A 14,304-nucleotide genomic window follows, 5' to 3' on the forward strand; every position below is an offset into this window, starting at 1 on the left:
GAGGAGGGAGGTGAGAATGAAAAAAATAGACGATCAAATAAAAGGAGGGAGAGAAAGGAATAGACAGCAGAGGTAGGCCATAAAAAAGAGGCCTTGAAGGAGCTGGTGAAAACGAGAGAAAGGTATGCAGCCGGCACGGAGGAGAAGAAGAAAGAGATAAGAACAGAGGAGGCAGGAGCAAGGGAAACTGGTAAGATTTTTTTTTTTAAGTAGAGTAGTCGGGGTAAAATGACTTGTTACATTATAGTGACTTCTTCTGTTGACAGTTGAATCGGTCCTCTCCATGTAATTCAATCCAGCTCCTACTGTAATGGGGAAAGCATGGCTTTATTCTGACTGGAATGCATGGTTCTCTGCAACATTATGGGATGACTGGTAATAATGGAGGGAAATTACTCTAAATATGCTCAATTGAAAGGAGACATTAGAAATATGAAAGGATACATCTGTTATCCAAGGAGCATATCTGGATAATTGACAATCGAGAAAGCTATAGTTTCACTCTTTTGATAATGGTTGTTTTACAAAACAAAATGTAAGGGACATACAGTTGGTATGACCGTTGAGATGAAAGTTTGTTTGAATCTTGATTTGTCGTAGTCTGTTTAGAATGGATCATGTCAGTGATGAGGTGGTCATGTTTATAGTGGTCATGTTTATAGTGGTCATGTTTATAGTTGTCATGTTTATAGTGGTCATGTTTGGGTTTTACTGCTCCTGCAGGACTGTTAGAGACGTATAACCGTTACCATGACCATGCACCTGACCGCAACCCTGCTCTTCATCCTGGTCGCGACCTTTCACCCTGACATGGGCATGGTGAGTATCACATCACCTCCACTTTCTCACAGTCGTAGGGACCAGAGAATGAGAGGTTCACAAACAGGATAAAATGACTTTATGTACGTTTATGCACATACTTACTGTATGTAACCCTGCAACTGTATAGCTGCCATATAGCAAATCTAAGCATCTACCAAAAGAAAAAGTTAGTCAAAACATAATGTCAAAAACATTTGGTCAAAAAGACTGTTAGTTCATGCAATACTCAGATGGATTGATTGTCTCAGATGTCAGATGTATAGGTCAACAAACAAGTTATTGAGAAGGGTGGTTTGATAAATTAGTTTTAAAAGGAGTCCTAGAGTGGATCTAGAGAGGCTACTGCTACTGTGGGTCAAAATGCACCTGTTTCTCATCAGAATGGCGTGTGTGCTCAGGGCAGATGTGGGGTTGGGGTTGGCTCAGACTACAAAGGAAAGGAGGGGGACTTGGGTTGTGGGTTAAGGGGGAGGAGGGAGGGAGGCAGGGGGGGGGCGGCTAGAGAGGCCAGCTACAATAGGAAGGTCGCTGGTTCGATCATCGCCTCAGGATGGAGCTGCATGTGATCTGGTGACTGGAGGGTTGCTGGCGTCATATCTAAGGTGCCTGCCACTGCTGTTGTGCCCTTGAGCAAGGCAATTAACCCCTAATTGCTCCAAGAGTGCTGACTATGGCTGACCCTATGTCTAGAGCAAAAAATACATTTCATTGTACTGTGCAACTCTGTACAATGACAAAAAAGTTGAATCTAGTTCAGTGTCTTCCAGACATCCATACATTAAAAGGCCTGACACAAAATAATAATCATTCACAGATGTTGTTATTTTTTTGTTGTCCAGGTGTCTTCTATGACGGAGGTATGCTGTGCTGCACGCTTTAGACAGTGATAGTGGGGACATGTACAGATGGCTATTTTCATTGTGTGCCTGCCTGTTGAATGCTTGAATCAGTCAGATAATTCATTGAGGTTTAAAACTATTGGATAATGGAGCTGGGCTATTTTTAGGTTTTTTTTACACAAATCCTTGTCCTTGACGAGACAGTCATGTCATTTTCAATCTGAACTGGTCGTTTTGATGCAGCACGAAATATACTGTACTCCAAGAACATAACAAGGAACAGGGCATTAAAAGTCAAACACATGTTCCAGGTCTTTCTTAGTACAGAGTATTAGAACTGTGTCTGTGTGTGTGTGTGTGTGTGTGTGTGTGTGTGTGTGTGTGTGTGTGTGTGTGTGTGTGTGTGTTTGTGTGTGTGTGTGTGTGTGTGTGTGTGTGTATGTGTGTGTATTTCAGGGAAGCAGAGCCCAGCGTAGACAGAGACAGGCAGATGTGTCTCTGAGACCATATCTTGGCAGGGTGGATCCAGGTAACACATCGCTACTCTTACAAATGTTGTCAAATGTTGTCCACCATGTTTGTAGTTCTTTTGGACTACAAATCAGCCATTTTGTAGTTCCCCACCATCTACTGATTCTACTCCCATCCACTGTCAAATGTTTGTTAGACAGCAAATGACTGGGCAACACATTCATTAAGGTTCCCTTATATATAGGTATAGAGTTTATTCATTATATACATGGTTTATAAATTATTCATAACTAGCTTACAAACTATTGATAATTTGTTTATTCAAATCTTTAAACAGTTATACTACTGTACACTTGTTATAAAGCATATACAAATAGCTATAACTATTAGTAATCAAGCATCACAGGGTTAGCAGACAATATAACTAATGATTATACATTATGTGTTAATGGTTTATAAGTGAAAAAACGAGTTATAATTAATATATAAACCTTTTATACAGGCCACCTTATTGTTAAGTGTTGCCAATGATCTACCTGATCTGTCTCTCCACCCACTGCTCCTCCATCACTCCCTCTTTTGCTCCAATCATCTCCATCCTCCATGCACACCCATCTATCCCTCTCTCTTTCTTTTTCTCCCTCCCTCTTTCCCTCCATCCCTCCCTCCCGCCTCCTCCTGCAGCCCAGCTGTGTGAGTTGATGAAGTGCCACAGCCCGGTGGGCTCCTGGTGTCAGGTGGTCTGGGAGGACGGGGTCCACATCCCAAAGTGTGTGTGTCCACAGACCTGCCCACGGTAATGGCTATAAATCACTCACAGACCTGCCCAGGGTAATGGCTATATATCACTCACAGACCTGCCCAGGGTAATAGATATATATCACTCACAGACCTGCCCAGGGTAATGGATATATATCACTCACAGACCTGCCCACAGTAATGGATATATATCACTCACAGACCTGCCCTTGGTAATGGATATAAATCACTCACAGACCTGCCCTTGGTAATGGATATAAATCACTCACAGACCTGCCCAGGGTAATGGCTATATATCACTCACAGACCTGCCCAGGGTAATGGCTATATATCACTCACAGACCTGCCCAGGGTAATAGATATATATCACTCACAGACCTGCCCAGGGTAATGGATATATATCACTCACAGACCTGCCCACAGTAATGGATATATATCACTCACAGACCTGCCCTTGGTAATGGATATAAATCACTCACAGACCTGCCCTTGGTAATGGATATAAATCACTCACAGACCTGCCCTTGGTAATGGATATATATCACTCACAGACCTGCCCTTGGTAATGGATATAAATCACTCACAGACCTGGTCTTGGTAATGGATATATATCACTCACAGACCTGCCCTTGGTAATGGATATATATCACTCACAGACCTGCCCTTGGTAATGGATATAAATCACTCACAGACCTGCCCTTGGTAATGGATATATATCACTCACAGACCTGCCCTTGGTAATGGCTATATATCACTCACAGACCTGCCCAGGGTAATGGCCAAAAATCACTCACAGACCTGCCCAGGGTAATGGCTATATATCACTCACAGACCTGCCCTTGGTAATGGATATAAATCACTCACAGACCTGCCCTTGGTAATGGATATATATCACTCACAGACCTGCCCACAGTAATGGATATATATCACTCACAGACCTGCCCAGGGTAATGGATATATATCACTCATTAAAAAAAAAATGGATGTGCCAATCCCAGATTGCTCCATTAATGTTCTCACACATAGAGGCTCTGCTCAAATAAATCGACAAAACATTACAATTTCATTCACTGTATTACATTGCCATTGTCAGAGCTGTTGTATTACTATTACACTTCACACAGTGACGTTCTAACTAAAGAATACTGTCAATGTCGGCAGGTGCATCACAGTGAGGTTGGATGTGCTTGTGTGTGTCCAGTCAGGGGGCGGCAGTGTGCAGCGTTCTGGGAAAGACATACGGGAACAAGTGTCTTCTGCATAAGGAAGCATGTCGCAAGAGACGTCGTATAGGGTTTGCCCATACAGGAACTTGTCTAGGTACCATATGCACACACACACGCATGCACACGTGCACGCACACACACACACACACACACACACACACACACACACACATTATCTTGAAGAGTCAATAGGCTAGGTGCACGATCTCCACTACTTCCTGAAAGGCACCTTGCATGAACATATCCTGTCTCATCTATTGGTTTAATTGATTAATCAGCTGTGCGGTAAACTGTTGGAACACACAGTGCACAGCTGATTAATCAATTAAACCAATAGAGTGAGACAGGATAATATGTTCATGCAAGGTGCCTTTCAGGAAGTAGTGGAGATCGTGCACCTAGCCTATTGTGTGTTGCTGCTGTTCCCTTAACTTAACTGTGAGTTCTGACACAAGTTCCCAAGGCAGACTGCACAGAGGCGGAGCTTGGCCAGTTCCCGTACCGCCTCCTGGACTGGTTCCTCCTATTGAGTCGCATGGGGGAGTCCTATGCCCCAGCAGCCCCGCCCCAGAGCTGCCTAGGCCACACCCAGCGCACACAGCTAGCCCAGGTAAACACCACACAGCTAGCCCAGGTAAACACCACACAGCTAGCCCAGGGGGCTATTCCACGTACAGTGATTAAATCTGATCCAGGTTTAAATCAGATCCGGGCGCTAATTTCAGCTTGCGTTCTGTTCCATCAATGTGGCTCAAATAATGTACTGCTTGGTTGCTATGCAACCACTCCTTCAGAACAAACCTGGTAGCGAGCAGGTTTACAGGCTGGTTTAGGTAATACGTGCGTCAAAAATGTCTCACAGGCGGAAACTACATCCCGAACGACAGTTCCGTCAAGTGTCTTTTATATTAGTTCCCACTTTTTACGAGATAGATAGATAGATAGTTTGATTGTGTGATAAATAGATAATTTGATATTTTTAAAGTGTGATAGATAGATAGATAGATAGATAGATAGATAGTTTGATTGTGTGATAGATAACATATATGAACATAAAACAATAAGTAGACGCTAGTATGACCTACGCATTTAATCGGTCAGCAATTTCTTGCCAAACCATTTCCCTCGCCTTAATTAATTGCGGCAGTATTGCACTATTTTACATCTTATTTTTTCAATAAGTAGGACCGCTGCGTTATCACGGTCCATTCTAGTATCTTCTTTTCGACAATCGTTTCTTCTGGGCTCCTTCAGCCTGCGGGCACTCGCCCATATCGAGAATTTCCAATTCGGGTTTGTGTGAACATTGATGACACAAGGCTGATCCTCATTCGAGGAATCACTTGAGGCTTGAATCCCAATCACAAGTTGCCTGAACAAGGCTTTTCTTTTAATCGCGAATATACTAATCCAAAGTACGTGGAATAGCCCCCAGGTAAACACCACACAGCTAGCCCAGGTAAACAGCTAGCCCAGGTAATGTCTCAAGGGCTTCGTTCACACGGCAGTGAAATCCGATTTTTTGTGATGTGAATCACAAAAAATGTGAATCAGGTCTGATTTATGCATGACCATTTGAACAGCGCAAGTCACATGAAATCTGACTTTTTTAAATCCGACCTGGGTCGCGTTCAGAGGTGGTATTACATCGGATACATATCTGATATTTAGCAACGCGCCCGCCGTCTGAACTGTCAAGTCGCGTTTGATGCGACTTTTACGTTACTCTAGCAGGGTTGCCAGATGGGATTGACAATACAGCCTAACCAGTCTATAACCGCTAAATCCAGTAGCCCATTCGGCGGTAACCCGACCCATCTGACAACCCTGCACTCTAGACGCAAGCAGCGAGTGCTCTACAAAAAGCCATAGCTAAGCATTTGGCTCTCTTTTTCCTCACCCTTCTTCTTTTGACCACTTGCTCATATCTTTGCCGGCTTCCGCTGCACAAAAACTTGAAAATGAAACCGGTTGTAACGTTATCATGTTATCCATGGTTACTTCCGTAAACAGTGCGCTGCGACATCCTGACGTCATTGTTATTGTCCTTCTGCACATGCGGGTCTGTTCAGGGCCATGGAATGTTCACATGGGAGTCAATGTAGGTCAAATATAGGTCACATTTTAAAAGTAATGTGAACTGCCAAACAAAAAAAACTGATCTGTGTAAAAAATCAGAACTGAGCATCAAGACCTGCCGTGTGAACGAAGCCATAGACTCCCATTCATTTTGGGTGTCATACCAGTGGGTGCCAGTGGGCACTAAAAAGTCCCAGCACAGCCTGTCTCACTCCTCTGCACTCTGAGTCTCACCACTCACCACTCACCACTAGGGGGCACACCTGAACCACACTGTGCTGGCTCCCATTTTCTCATTTCACATTGGCCTTTCCAGCACTAAGGTTTCAGCAACTATGGCGGATGCGTAACCAGGCCAGCCCAGTACGGTTCAGTTCAGCTCCGCTTGGGCCCAGTAGTGTGAATCAGGGTTTAGAGGTGGGCAGCTCTGGATCTGGAGGGCCACAAATCAAATCAAAGTCCAAGCTTTTTGCAGCCCAGTCTAATATGGAAGCATATAGTAGACCTAATTCAAATGCTAATGCAATATGAGATTGCAATTGCATGTTCCACTTTTGCATGCATTCTTTCAGACAATATTCAAATTCAAATGCAATTCTAATGATTTTCATTTTCATTTTCATGTACCTGATGTGCACATTCACTGTCAATATTAAAATTATAATGCAAAGCCATTTGACATTTAATTTTCAAAGTCATGCGCTGCTTTGTAGCTGACAAAATTCAAAAGTTCATTCTAATGTGAAAATGACTATGCAATCCCAAAATAGCATATTCATTTGCCACTTTTGCCTGCGTTATTTGAGTCAATATTCAAATTGTAATGCAATAATGTGATACATTTACATGTTCGAGGAAGCACATCCGCTTTACAGCTGACAAAATTCAAACTCTCTATGCAATTCTCATGTTCTACCGGCCTGTCAGTCATTCTCTGGGGGCAGGACAATGTTTAACGCCCCGACCAGAAATAGCGGCAATTCCCCCTATCACCAGAATGATCACACCCCTTTTTGGGTGATAGAAGTGTAGAAGTTTGGTTTTTGCAGCATCTGCACACTCAAATATGTGCAAAAAAAAAAATGTTTATTGCAAGCTTTCGGTCCCCAGGCTATTGGACAATGTAAACAAAAGCTGTATGTCAAGTTTGTATGACGCAGTTTGAAGAGGCTGAAAGCGCACAGGGTTGCCAGATGGGATTGACAATTTACAGCCTAAACTTTCTATAACCTCAAAATCAAGTAGCCCATTCGGCGGTAACCCGCCCCATCTGGCAACCATGGACGCAACCCTGCAAGCCTGGACGCGAAATGCATTTTGGGAAAGAGTACCCGAGCTAGTGTCCATCGTAATTGACTTTAATTTTCCAGGAAGTAATTGCTCACATACTAAATGTCTCGCATACTCAAATCTCGCATACTGTACAGTGTGAACGCACTACATACTCAAAATCTACGTCATATCTAGTATGAATAGTATGCTAGTATGCTATTCCGAACACAGCCCTAGAGAGTTTGAATTTTGTCAGCTGTAAAGCGGATGTGTTTCCTCGAACATGTAAATGCAATTGCGTATCACATTATTGCATTGAATATTGACTCAAATAACGCAGGCAAAAGTGGCAAATGAATATGCTATTTTGGGATTGCATAGTCATTTTCACATTAGAATGAACTTTTGAATTTTATCAGCTACAAAGCAGCGCATGACTTTGAAAATTAAATGTCAAATGGCTTTGCATTATATTATATATTTTAATATTGACAGTGAATGTGCACATCAGGTACATGAAAATGAAAATGCAAATCATTAGAATTGCATTTGAATTTGAATATTGTCTGAAAGAATGCATGTGTTAAAAGGATCATGCCGGCACTGGAATCGCCGGGTAAATAGCTTTAGCTTCAGCCATTGCGTTCGTGATAGCTAGCGCGGTCCGTCTCAGCAGTAACGATAGTTATCAGAATGTTTTTTCGTCTTTGGGTATGTTATTCCCTTCTTCTGTCGTTTGCCGCTGAGTCCAGTTCTGACACCATGTTAAAAGGATCATGCGGATACGGTTATAATCAAAGTCTCTTTACTCGCAGTTCAAGGACAATACAGAACGTACATCTTATGTCTGTGCTAGCATAGTAATGAATGTATCAACAAGCTCAACAAGCTCAACAAGTTCACTCATAAGTAACACTCACTGCAGGTGGTGCCACCTGCAGGTCAACTCTCGTAACAGCATGCAAAAGTGGAACATGCAATTGCAATCTCATATTGCATTAGCATTTGAATTTAGTCTACTATATGCTTCCATAGCCTTATACCCCATACATAACCCTAATTTACACTACAGACCCGAACCAAGCTGGGCTGTACTGGGCTGTACTGGGCTGGCCTGGTTACACATCAAACTAGTTGCTGAAACAGTGCTGGAAAAGACAATGGGCCGGTTTCAGAGACAAGGCTTAAGCCTAGTCCTGGACTAAAAAGCATCTTCAATGGAGATTTTACATTGAAAGTGTGATTTAGTCCAGGACTAGGCTTAAGCCTTGTCTGTGAAACTGGCCCAATGTGAAAGGAAAATATTGAGCCTGCACAGGAGGGCTCAGGTAGGCCATGTACTGTAGAGTGTAAAGTACTGTTTTATTCAAGTTCAACACTGTGATATGAGGCGTATTTCAGTCAGGCATGAGAGTGCAGGGCTGTAATCAAAAGGGTGTTTTTATAACATTTTTGTAATGTGTATTATGTGGCAGCTGGTGAAAGCGGGAAGAAGTCGGGCAACCGACCAAAATGTTCAGACTTTTATTCTGAAAAATGTAAATACATTTCAACATTGTTGAAAATCAATGACACACTCATTAGTCAACTAACACAGCTTGTTTTGTGAGCCTGCTAACAATGTAAAGTAGTGTTATAGTCAACTAGGTAGTAGTGGGGATTACTGACCAAATCCATTGCATTGCAATATTTTGGCTTGACTAGCGAGTGTGTCGTTGATATTAAGAATAAATGTCAGAACATTTTGATTGGTTCCCGACTTGTTCCCGCTTTCACCTGCTGCTGTCGCAAATGTCTTTTACACAGTTACTAAACCAATTGCCGAAGAGCGGGACTATAACGTTTGAATCTGAAGCCTGCACACACAGCATTCCATAGATCTATCTGTTCTATATCTATGATCCCGTCCCTTGAGAAGAACTTCATCAAACCTGTTATAGTGTGTTGTTCATTTGTGCTAGTGACCACTCAAATCAATGCCTTTGCCTCTAACAGGAATATGCTTGGTGGAATTTGTGGTGTGAAATTGATACAGCTCCCATGATGCCCTCTCATGTTCCTGTTCTGCTGTGGTTTTCCATAGTGCAGGATGAGGGGGTGTTTTAGGCACCTCTGTATAAATAGACCCTTGTCAATAATCACTAAATTATTCAATAAGAAAGTGAACACGGTGGTCATATTATATCCCTATCCAACCACTTGACGCCTCTCCCTGGCCGCTCATCTCTTGAACTTACCACATATTTTTACCCTCTTCCCTTCACTCCAAACCCTCTTCCCTTCACTCCAAACACTCTTCTCTTCTCTCTTATCTTCTCTTCACTCCAAACCTTCTTCTCTTCTCTCTTCTCTTCTCTTCACTCCAAACCCTCTTCTCTTCTCTTTTCTTCACTCCAAATCCACTCACATATATCTATCTATCTACCTTCCTACCTACCTACCTACCTATCTATCTCTCTCTCTCTCTCACTCCGTCTGTCCCCCCATCTCTCTCTCTCTCTTTCTCTCTCCCTCCGTCTCACCCCATCTCTCTCTCCCTCCATCTGTCCCCCCATCTCTCTCTCTCTCTCTCTCTCTCTCTCTCTCTCTCTCTCTCTCTCTCTCTCTCTCTCTCTCTCTCTGGGGTGTGCCAGCGGAGGTTTGTGCTGCTGGACCGTAACCAGGATGGGAAGCTGAGTCGGAGGGACCTGAGGAAGCTCCAGTATAAGAGGATGCCCCTGGAACACTGTGCCACATCTTTCTTCCAGTGAGACACACCACATACACACTCACCACATACACACTCACCACACATACACACCCTTTCTTTTTTAAGTATTTTTTTTATTTTTTTAACTAGTCAGCTTCAGACAGGTCTTTCCTTTTTCTTTCAGCATAATTTCTAGTGTCTTTTTCTTTAAATATAAAAATAACCATAATTGAATATACATGATTATGATGTTTTGATTTTGTTTGTTTTCTTTTTTTGTGTGTTTGTGTTTGTCTCCTTGCCAATAGGGTAGTAGGGTAATGTCTTACCTACCCAATAATAATCTCTGTTCTTACTCTGTTCTTACTAGGCTGTCTAAAAGGTTTTACAGCTGGTCTGGATGTGTGTGTGTGTGTGTGTGTGTGTGTGTGTGTGTGTGTGTGTGTTAACCTGAGATGTCGAAGTATGCGGGCCAGGCTGGAAGTGATGTGACTTGGGGAGGCAGTGGGTTATTTACCTGGATCAGCCATCCCAAGTGGATGGTGGTTGTTCCCATGGTGATGAATGATAATACACACAAAAGACACACAAAAGAATCCCAAAGAATAGGTCCAACTTAAGATAGGAAACAAAATCCAGATTTCCCAGACAGATCGGGACAACACAAGTGGCCAGTGGCGGATTTTTAAACCGATCCGGAGATCTCGGGGCTTGGGCCGTGTCACTGGTGGTACCCAATCCCACCCCAGGTCCTAGTCCTCCTTTACTTATTCACCATCACAGTTCACCGTTCAACATCAGTGAAGGAAGGCAGTACATTTGATATTGAACACTTACAGCGTGAACGATTTTTCGTTGTGGTTGAGATCTTTCACTCCACATTTTCAATTTTATCAGGTGTTTGCTAAACTATTTCCGGAATTGATGGGGTTACTGTAAAATGTCTCACCGTGATGTCATGCCATGTTACACCTCCCCTACCCTACCCTGCCCATCCACCCTAGCCATCCACCCCCACCCTGCTAATCCGCCTCTGCTCTCTGTCTCCCCCCACTCCTCTCTCACCTCCCTCCTCCCACCCTCTCCTCTCCATTAACTCCAATGGCCTTCTCCCGCCATCTCTCTCTCTCTCTCGCTCTTTCTCTCTTTCCGCTCTCTCTTTCCTGCGCTATCTCCCCCTCCTCTCTCTCCCCCTCCCTCTCTCTCTGTCTCTCCCTCTGCCAGTGACAGGTTTTGTGGGAGTCGAGCTGGTCATCTCAATGTCACACACACATACTCACACTCACACACACACACTCACACACACACACACACACACACACACGCATGCATGCATGCATGCACGCACACACGCACACACACACCCACACTCTTTCCCAGCAATGCTAATGTGTATTACCCACTGTGCCTCCCGCCGTTTACGGATTAGCACAAATTGAAACTGTACCCTTCAAAGATAATGTTTTTGTGCAGGGGCGAAGACAAAAGTATTTTTGTACATGTTGTATGGGAATAGATATATGTGTTTGCATATGGCCTTTGTGTGAGTGTGTGTGTCTGTGTGTGTGTGTGTGTGTGTGTGTGTGTGTGTGTGTGTGTGTGTGTGTGTGCGTGCGTGTGTATGTGTACATTGTTTATGCATTTGACTCTTCATGTTTTCATGTTGACGTGTGTGTTGTCAGTGTAGGTTTGTTAATGAGGTCATTCATGTGTGTCTATTGCAGGTCATGTGACAGGAACAGGAACAGCAAGGTGACCCTGAGTGAATGGACGTCCTGTTTGGTGGATCGCTCTGAGACCTGGTTCCACAGCTTCATGTGTCAGTAACCTTCTCAGTGCTACATACAGTACACCCTTTGAAGAGAGTAGAGTTCACTTTCTTACAATATGTTACATGGTCTGGTGAAAAGGTCCGCATATAGGCAATTTTCATTAAATGTTTCATATTACGAATGTTTAAGTGTTGAGCCCACTCAATATAACAAACAACAGTTTTAGGGTCACTAAATATGTCACTACCGGAGATTCTCCGGTATTTGGTTTGAGTTATAACAACATTCAAATAAGCATATCTTCTCAACTATTTTCATATGTGACAGGGTCTGGTGAAATAGGGCAAGGTCATTTTTCAGTTTTACAGATTATGAAAGTGCATATTGTAAGCTTTCAAATGATGTGTCATACATTAGGGTTGCTTAAAAACTACTGCTTAGGGTGCTTGAATACCAATAGGAACACACAAGCCCAGTGACACAATCATCCTCTCTTTCTGACAGCTATGAAAATGGGATCTCGTAAGCTGTGTCCCATGACCACGGACAGTCACCTTTGAGCTGGAAACGACCGCCTCTCTCTCTCCTCACCTGTGCGTCAAACACGACCGTCCGCCAACATCACTGTCACCCATTTCTCCATGTTTTTCTACTGCGAGCTGTGGAGAGGGAGTCTGTCCACTCCAGCCTCCACACTCTGACTCTAACCGTCACACTCGGTACTGCTTTGTGTTTGCTATTGATTTATGACATCATCTGTTCTGAAAGTGTGTTTCGAAAGTTCCTCAGTACATTCATCTGCGTGGAAATGTGGTCTGTAATAAACTATCCCTGGTTTTGTTACTGTGAGTGTCTTAATGTGTATTTTATTGAATTTGTTATAGAGGTTAATTTAAAAAAAATGTCGCATGGATCAAGCATCCAATGAAAACAGGGGAAAAAAGTCAGTCATCCAATGAAAACGGAGGGAATGAGGAGATAGGGAAGAACGTGGAGAGACTGTGTGTGTGCGTGTGTGTGTGTGTGTGTGTGTGTGTGTGTGTGTGTGTGTGTGTGTGTGTGTGTGTGATACCGTCAGATAGAGGGGAGAGACGGAACGGTGGTGAAGGTGAGAAGCCGTGACTGGGGAAGGGAAAGAGGGATAATAGCGGATAAGGAACCGGAGGGGGCGAGGGGATTTGGGGGGAAGGAGTAACGCACTGTCAGCGAAGGAAGGAGGGAAAAGGTTAGAGTGCATTTGTGAAAGGAGGGGGGGTAGTAATGCACTGTAAGTGGAAGTATAGACGGGGGGGGTCAAGTAATGCATAAAGGTATATGACATACTACACTACATAAATGAGTATGACATACTACACTACATAAATGAGTATGACATACTACACTACATAAAGGTATATGACATACTACACTACATAAAGGTATATGACATACTACACTACATAAATGAGTATGACATACTACACTACATAAAAGAGTATGCCATACTACAGTACATAAAAGAGTATGCCATACTACACTAAATAAAGCAGAAATGAGAGCAACATGACCTTATAAGGTCAAAGACACATCACCAGACTCACAGTCCTGTGCACTTCATCATACAGAGACATTCCAGCTGACCACCCCATCCTGTCTCCTCACTGCTCCTTTTGGTTTGTTTTGGTTTGTTTTTGTGTGTATGTGTGTGTCTGTGTCTGTGTCTGTGTCTGTGTCTTTGTGTCTGTGTCTGTGTGTCTGTGTGTCTGTGTTTGTGTCTTTGTGTCTGTGTGTGTCTGTGTGTGTGTGAGAGAGAGACAGACTCAGAACAAGAGTGTGTGTGTGCAGTGTGTGTTTTCATGTTTAAGAGAGAGAGAGACTGTGTGTGTGTGTGTGTGTGTGTGTGTGTGTGTGTGTGTGTGTGTGTGTGTGTGTGTGTGTGGGTGTATTCTAAAAGATCAATAGGGGATGTGCATGGCCCAGGGTGGGTTCTCTGGTGCCACTAGCAACTCTGGACTAATTAGCCCTCGCATTTGCTTTGCCGTAAGGATGGAGTGATGGAGTGAGAGAAAGAGGGAGAGATGGAGAGATGTTTCAATATTCAACATAACACGCAGAAGCTTCTAAGACACGAGGCTAAAAACTAAAAAAAATCAAAACACGACTTTTTTCCCCCTGACTTTCCACATTCTTGAGTCCACCGGAGGGAGGAACTCATCTCTGAGTAAAAAGAAAAGAAAAAAGAGAGGAGATAAAAAAAAAGAGGGCAGCTCTAAATGAAGAGATACGGGAGCGTGGCGAGAGGCTAGACAGAGCTAGCTGAGGGCATGCTGTATCTTACTAAGGAGTGACCTCCAAACCATGCCCCCCCCCCCAACCTCCACCAACCTCCCCATCCC

The 14,304-nt window shown here is 43.4% G+C and overlaps 1 protein-coding gene across 1 annotated transcript; it reads left to right on the plus strand.

The window, feature by feature from the left end:
- Window positions 1–750: 750 nt before the first annotated feature.
- sparcl2 (SPARC-like 2) lies at window positions 751–11,984 on the plus strand (the record flags this gene model as incomplete). Its single annotated transcript, XM_080536780.1, has 6 exons — window positions 751–823; window positions 2,817–2,928; window positions 4,093–4,211; window positions 4,573–4,727; window positions 10,102–10,214; window positions 11,882–11,984. The coding sequence occupies 6 exons, from the start codon at window positions 751–753 to the stop codon at window positions 11,982–11,984; spliced, it is 675 nt and encodes a 224-aa protein (XP_080392906.1).
- Between the last annotated feature and the right edge of the window lie 2,320 nt (window positions 11,985–14,304).

This window comes from Nansenia antarctica, assembly GCF_963989245.1.
Source record: "Nansenia antarctica genome assembly, chromosome: 7".
NCBI lineage: Eukaryota > Metazoa > Chordata > Actinopteri > Argentiniformes > Microstomatidae > Nansenia > Nansenia antarctica.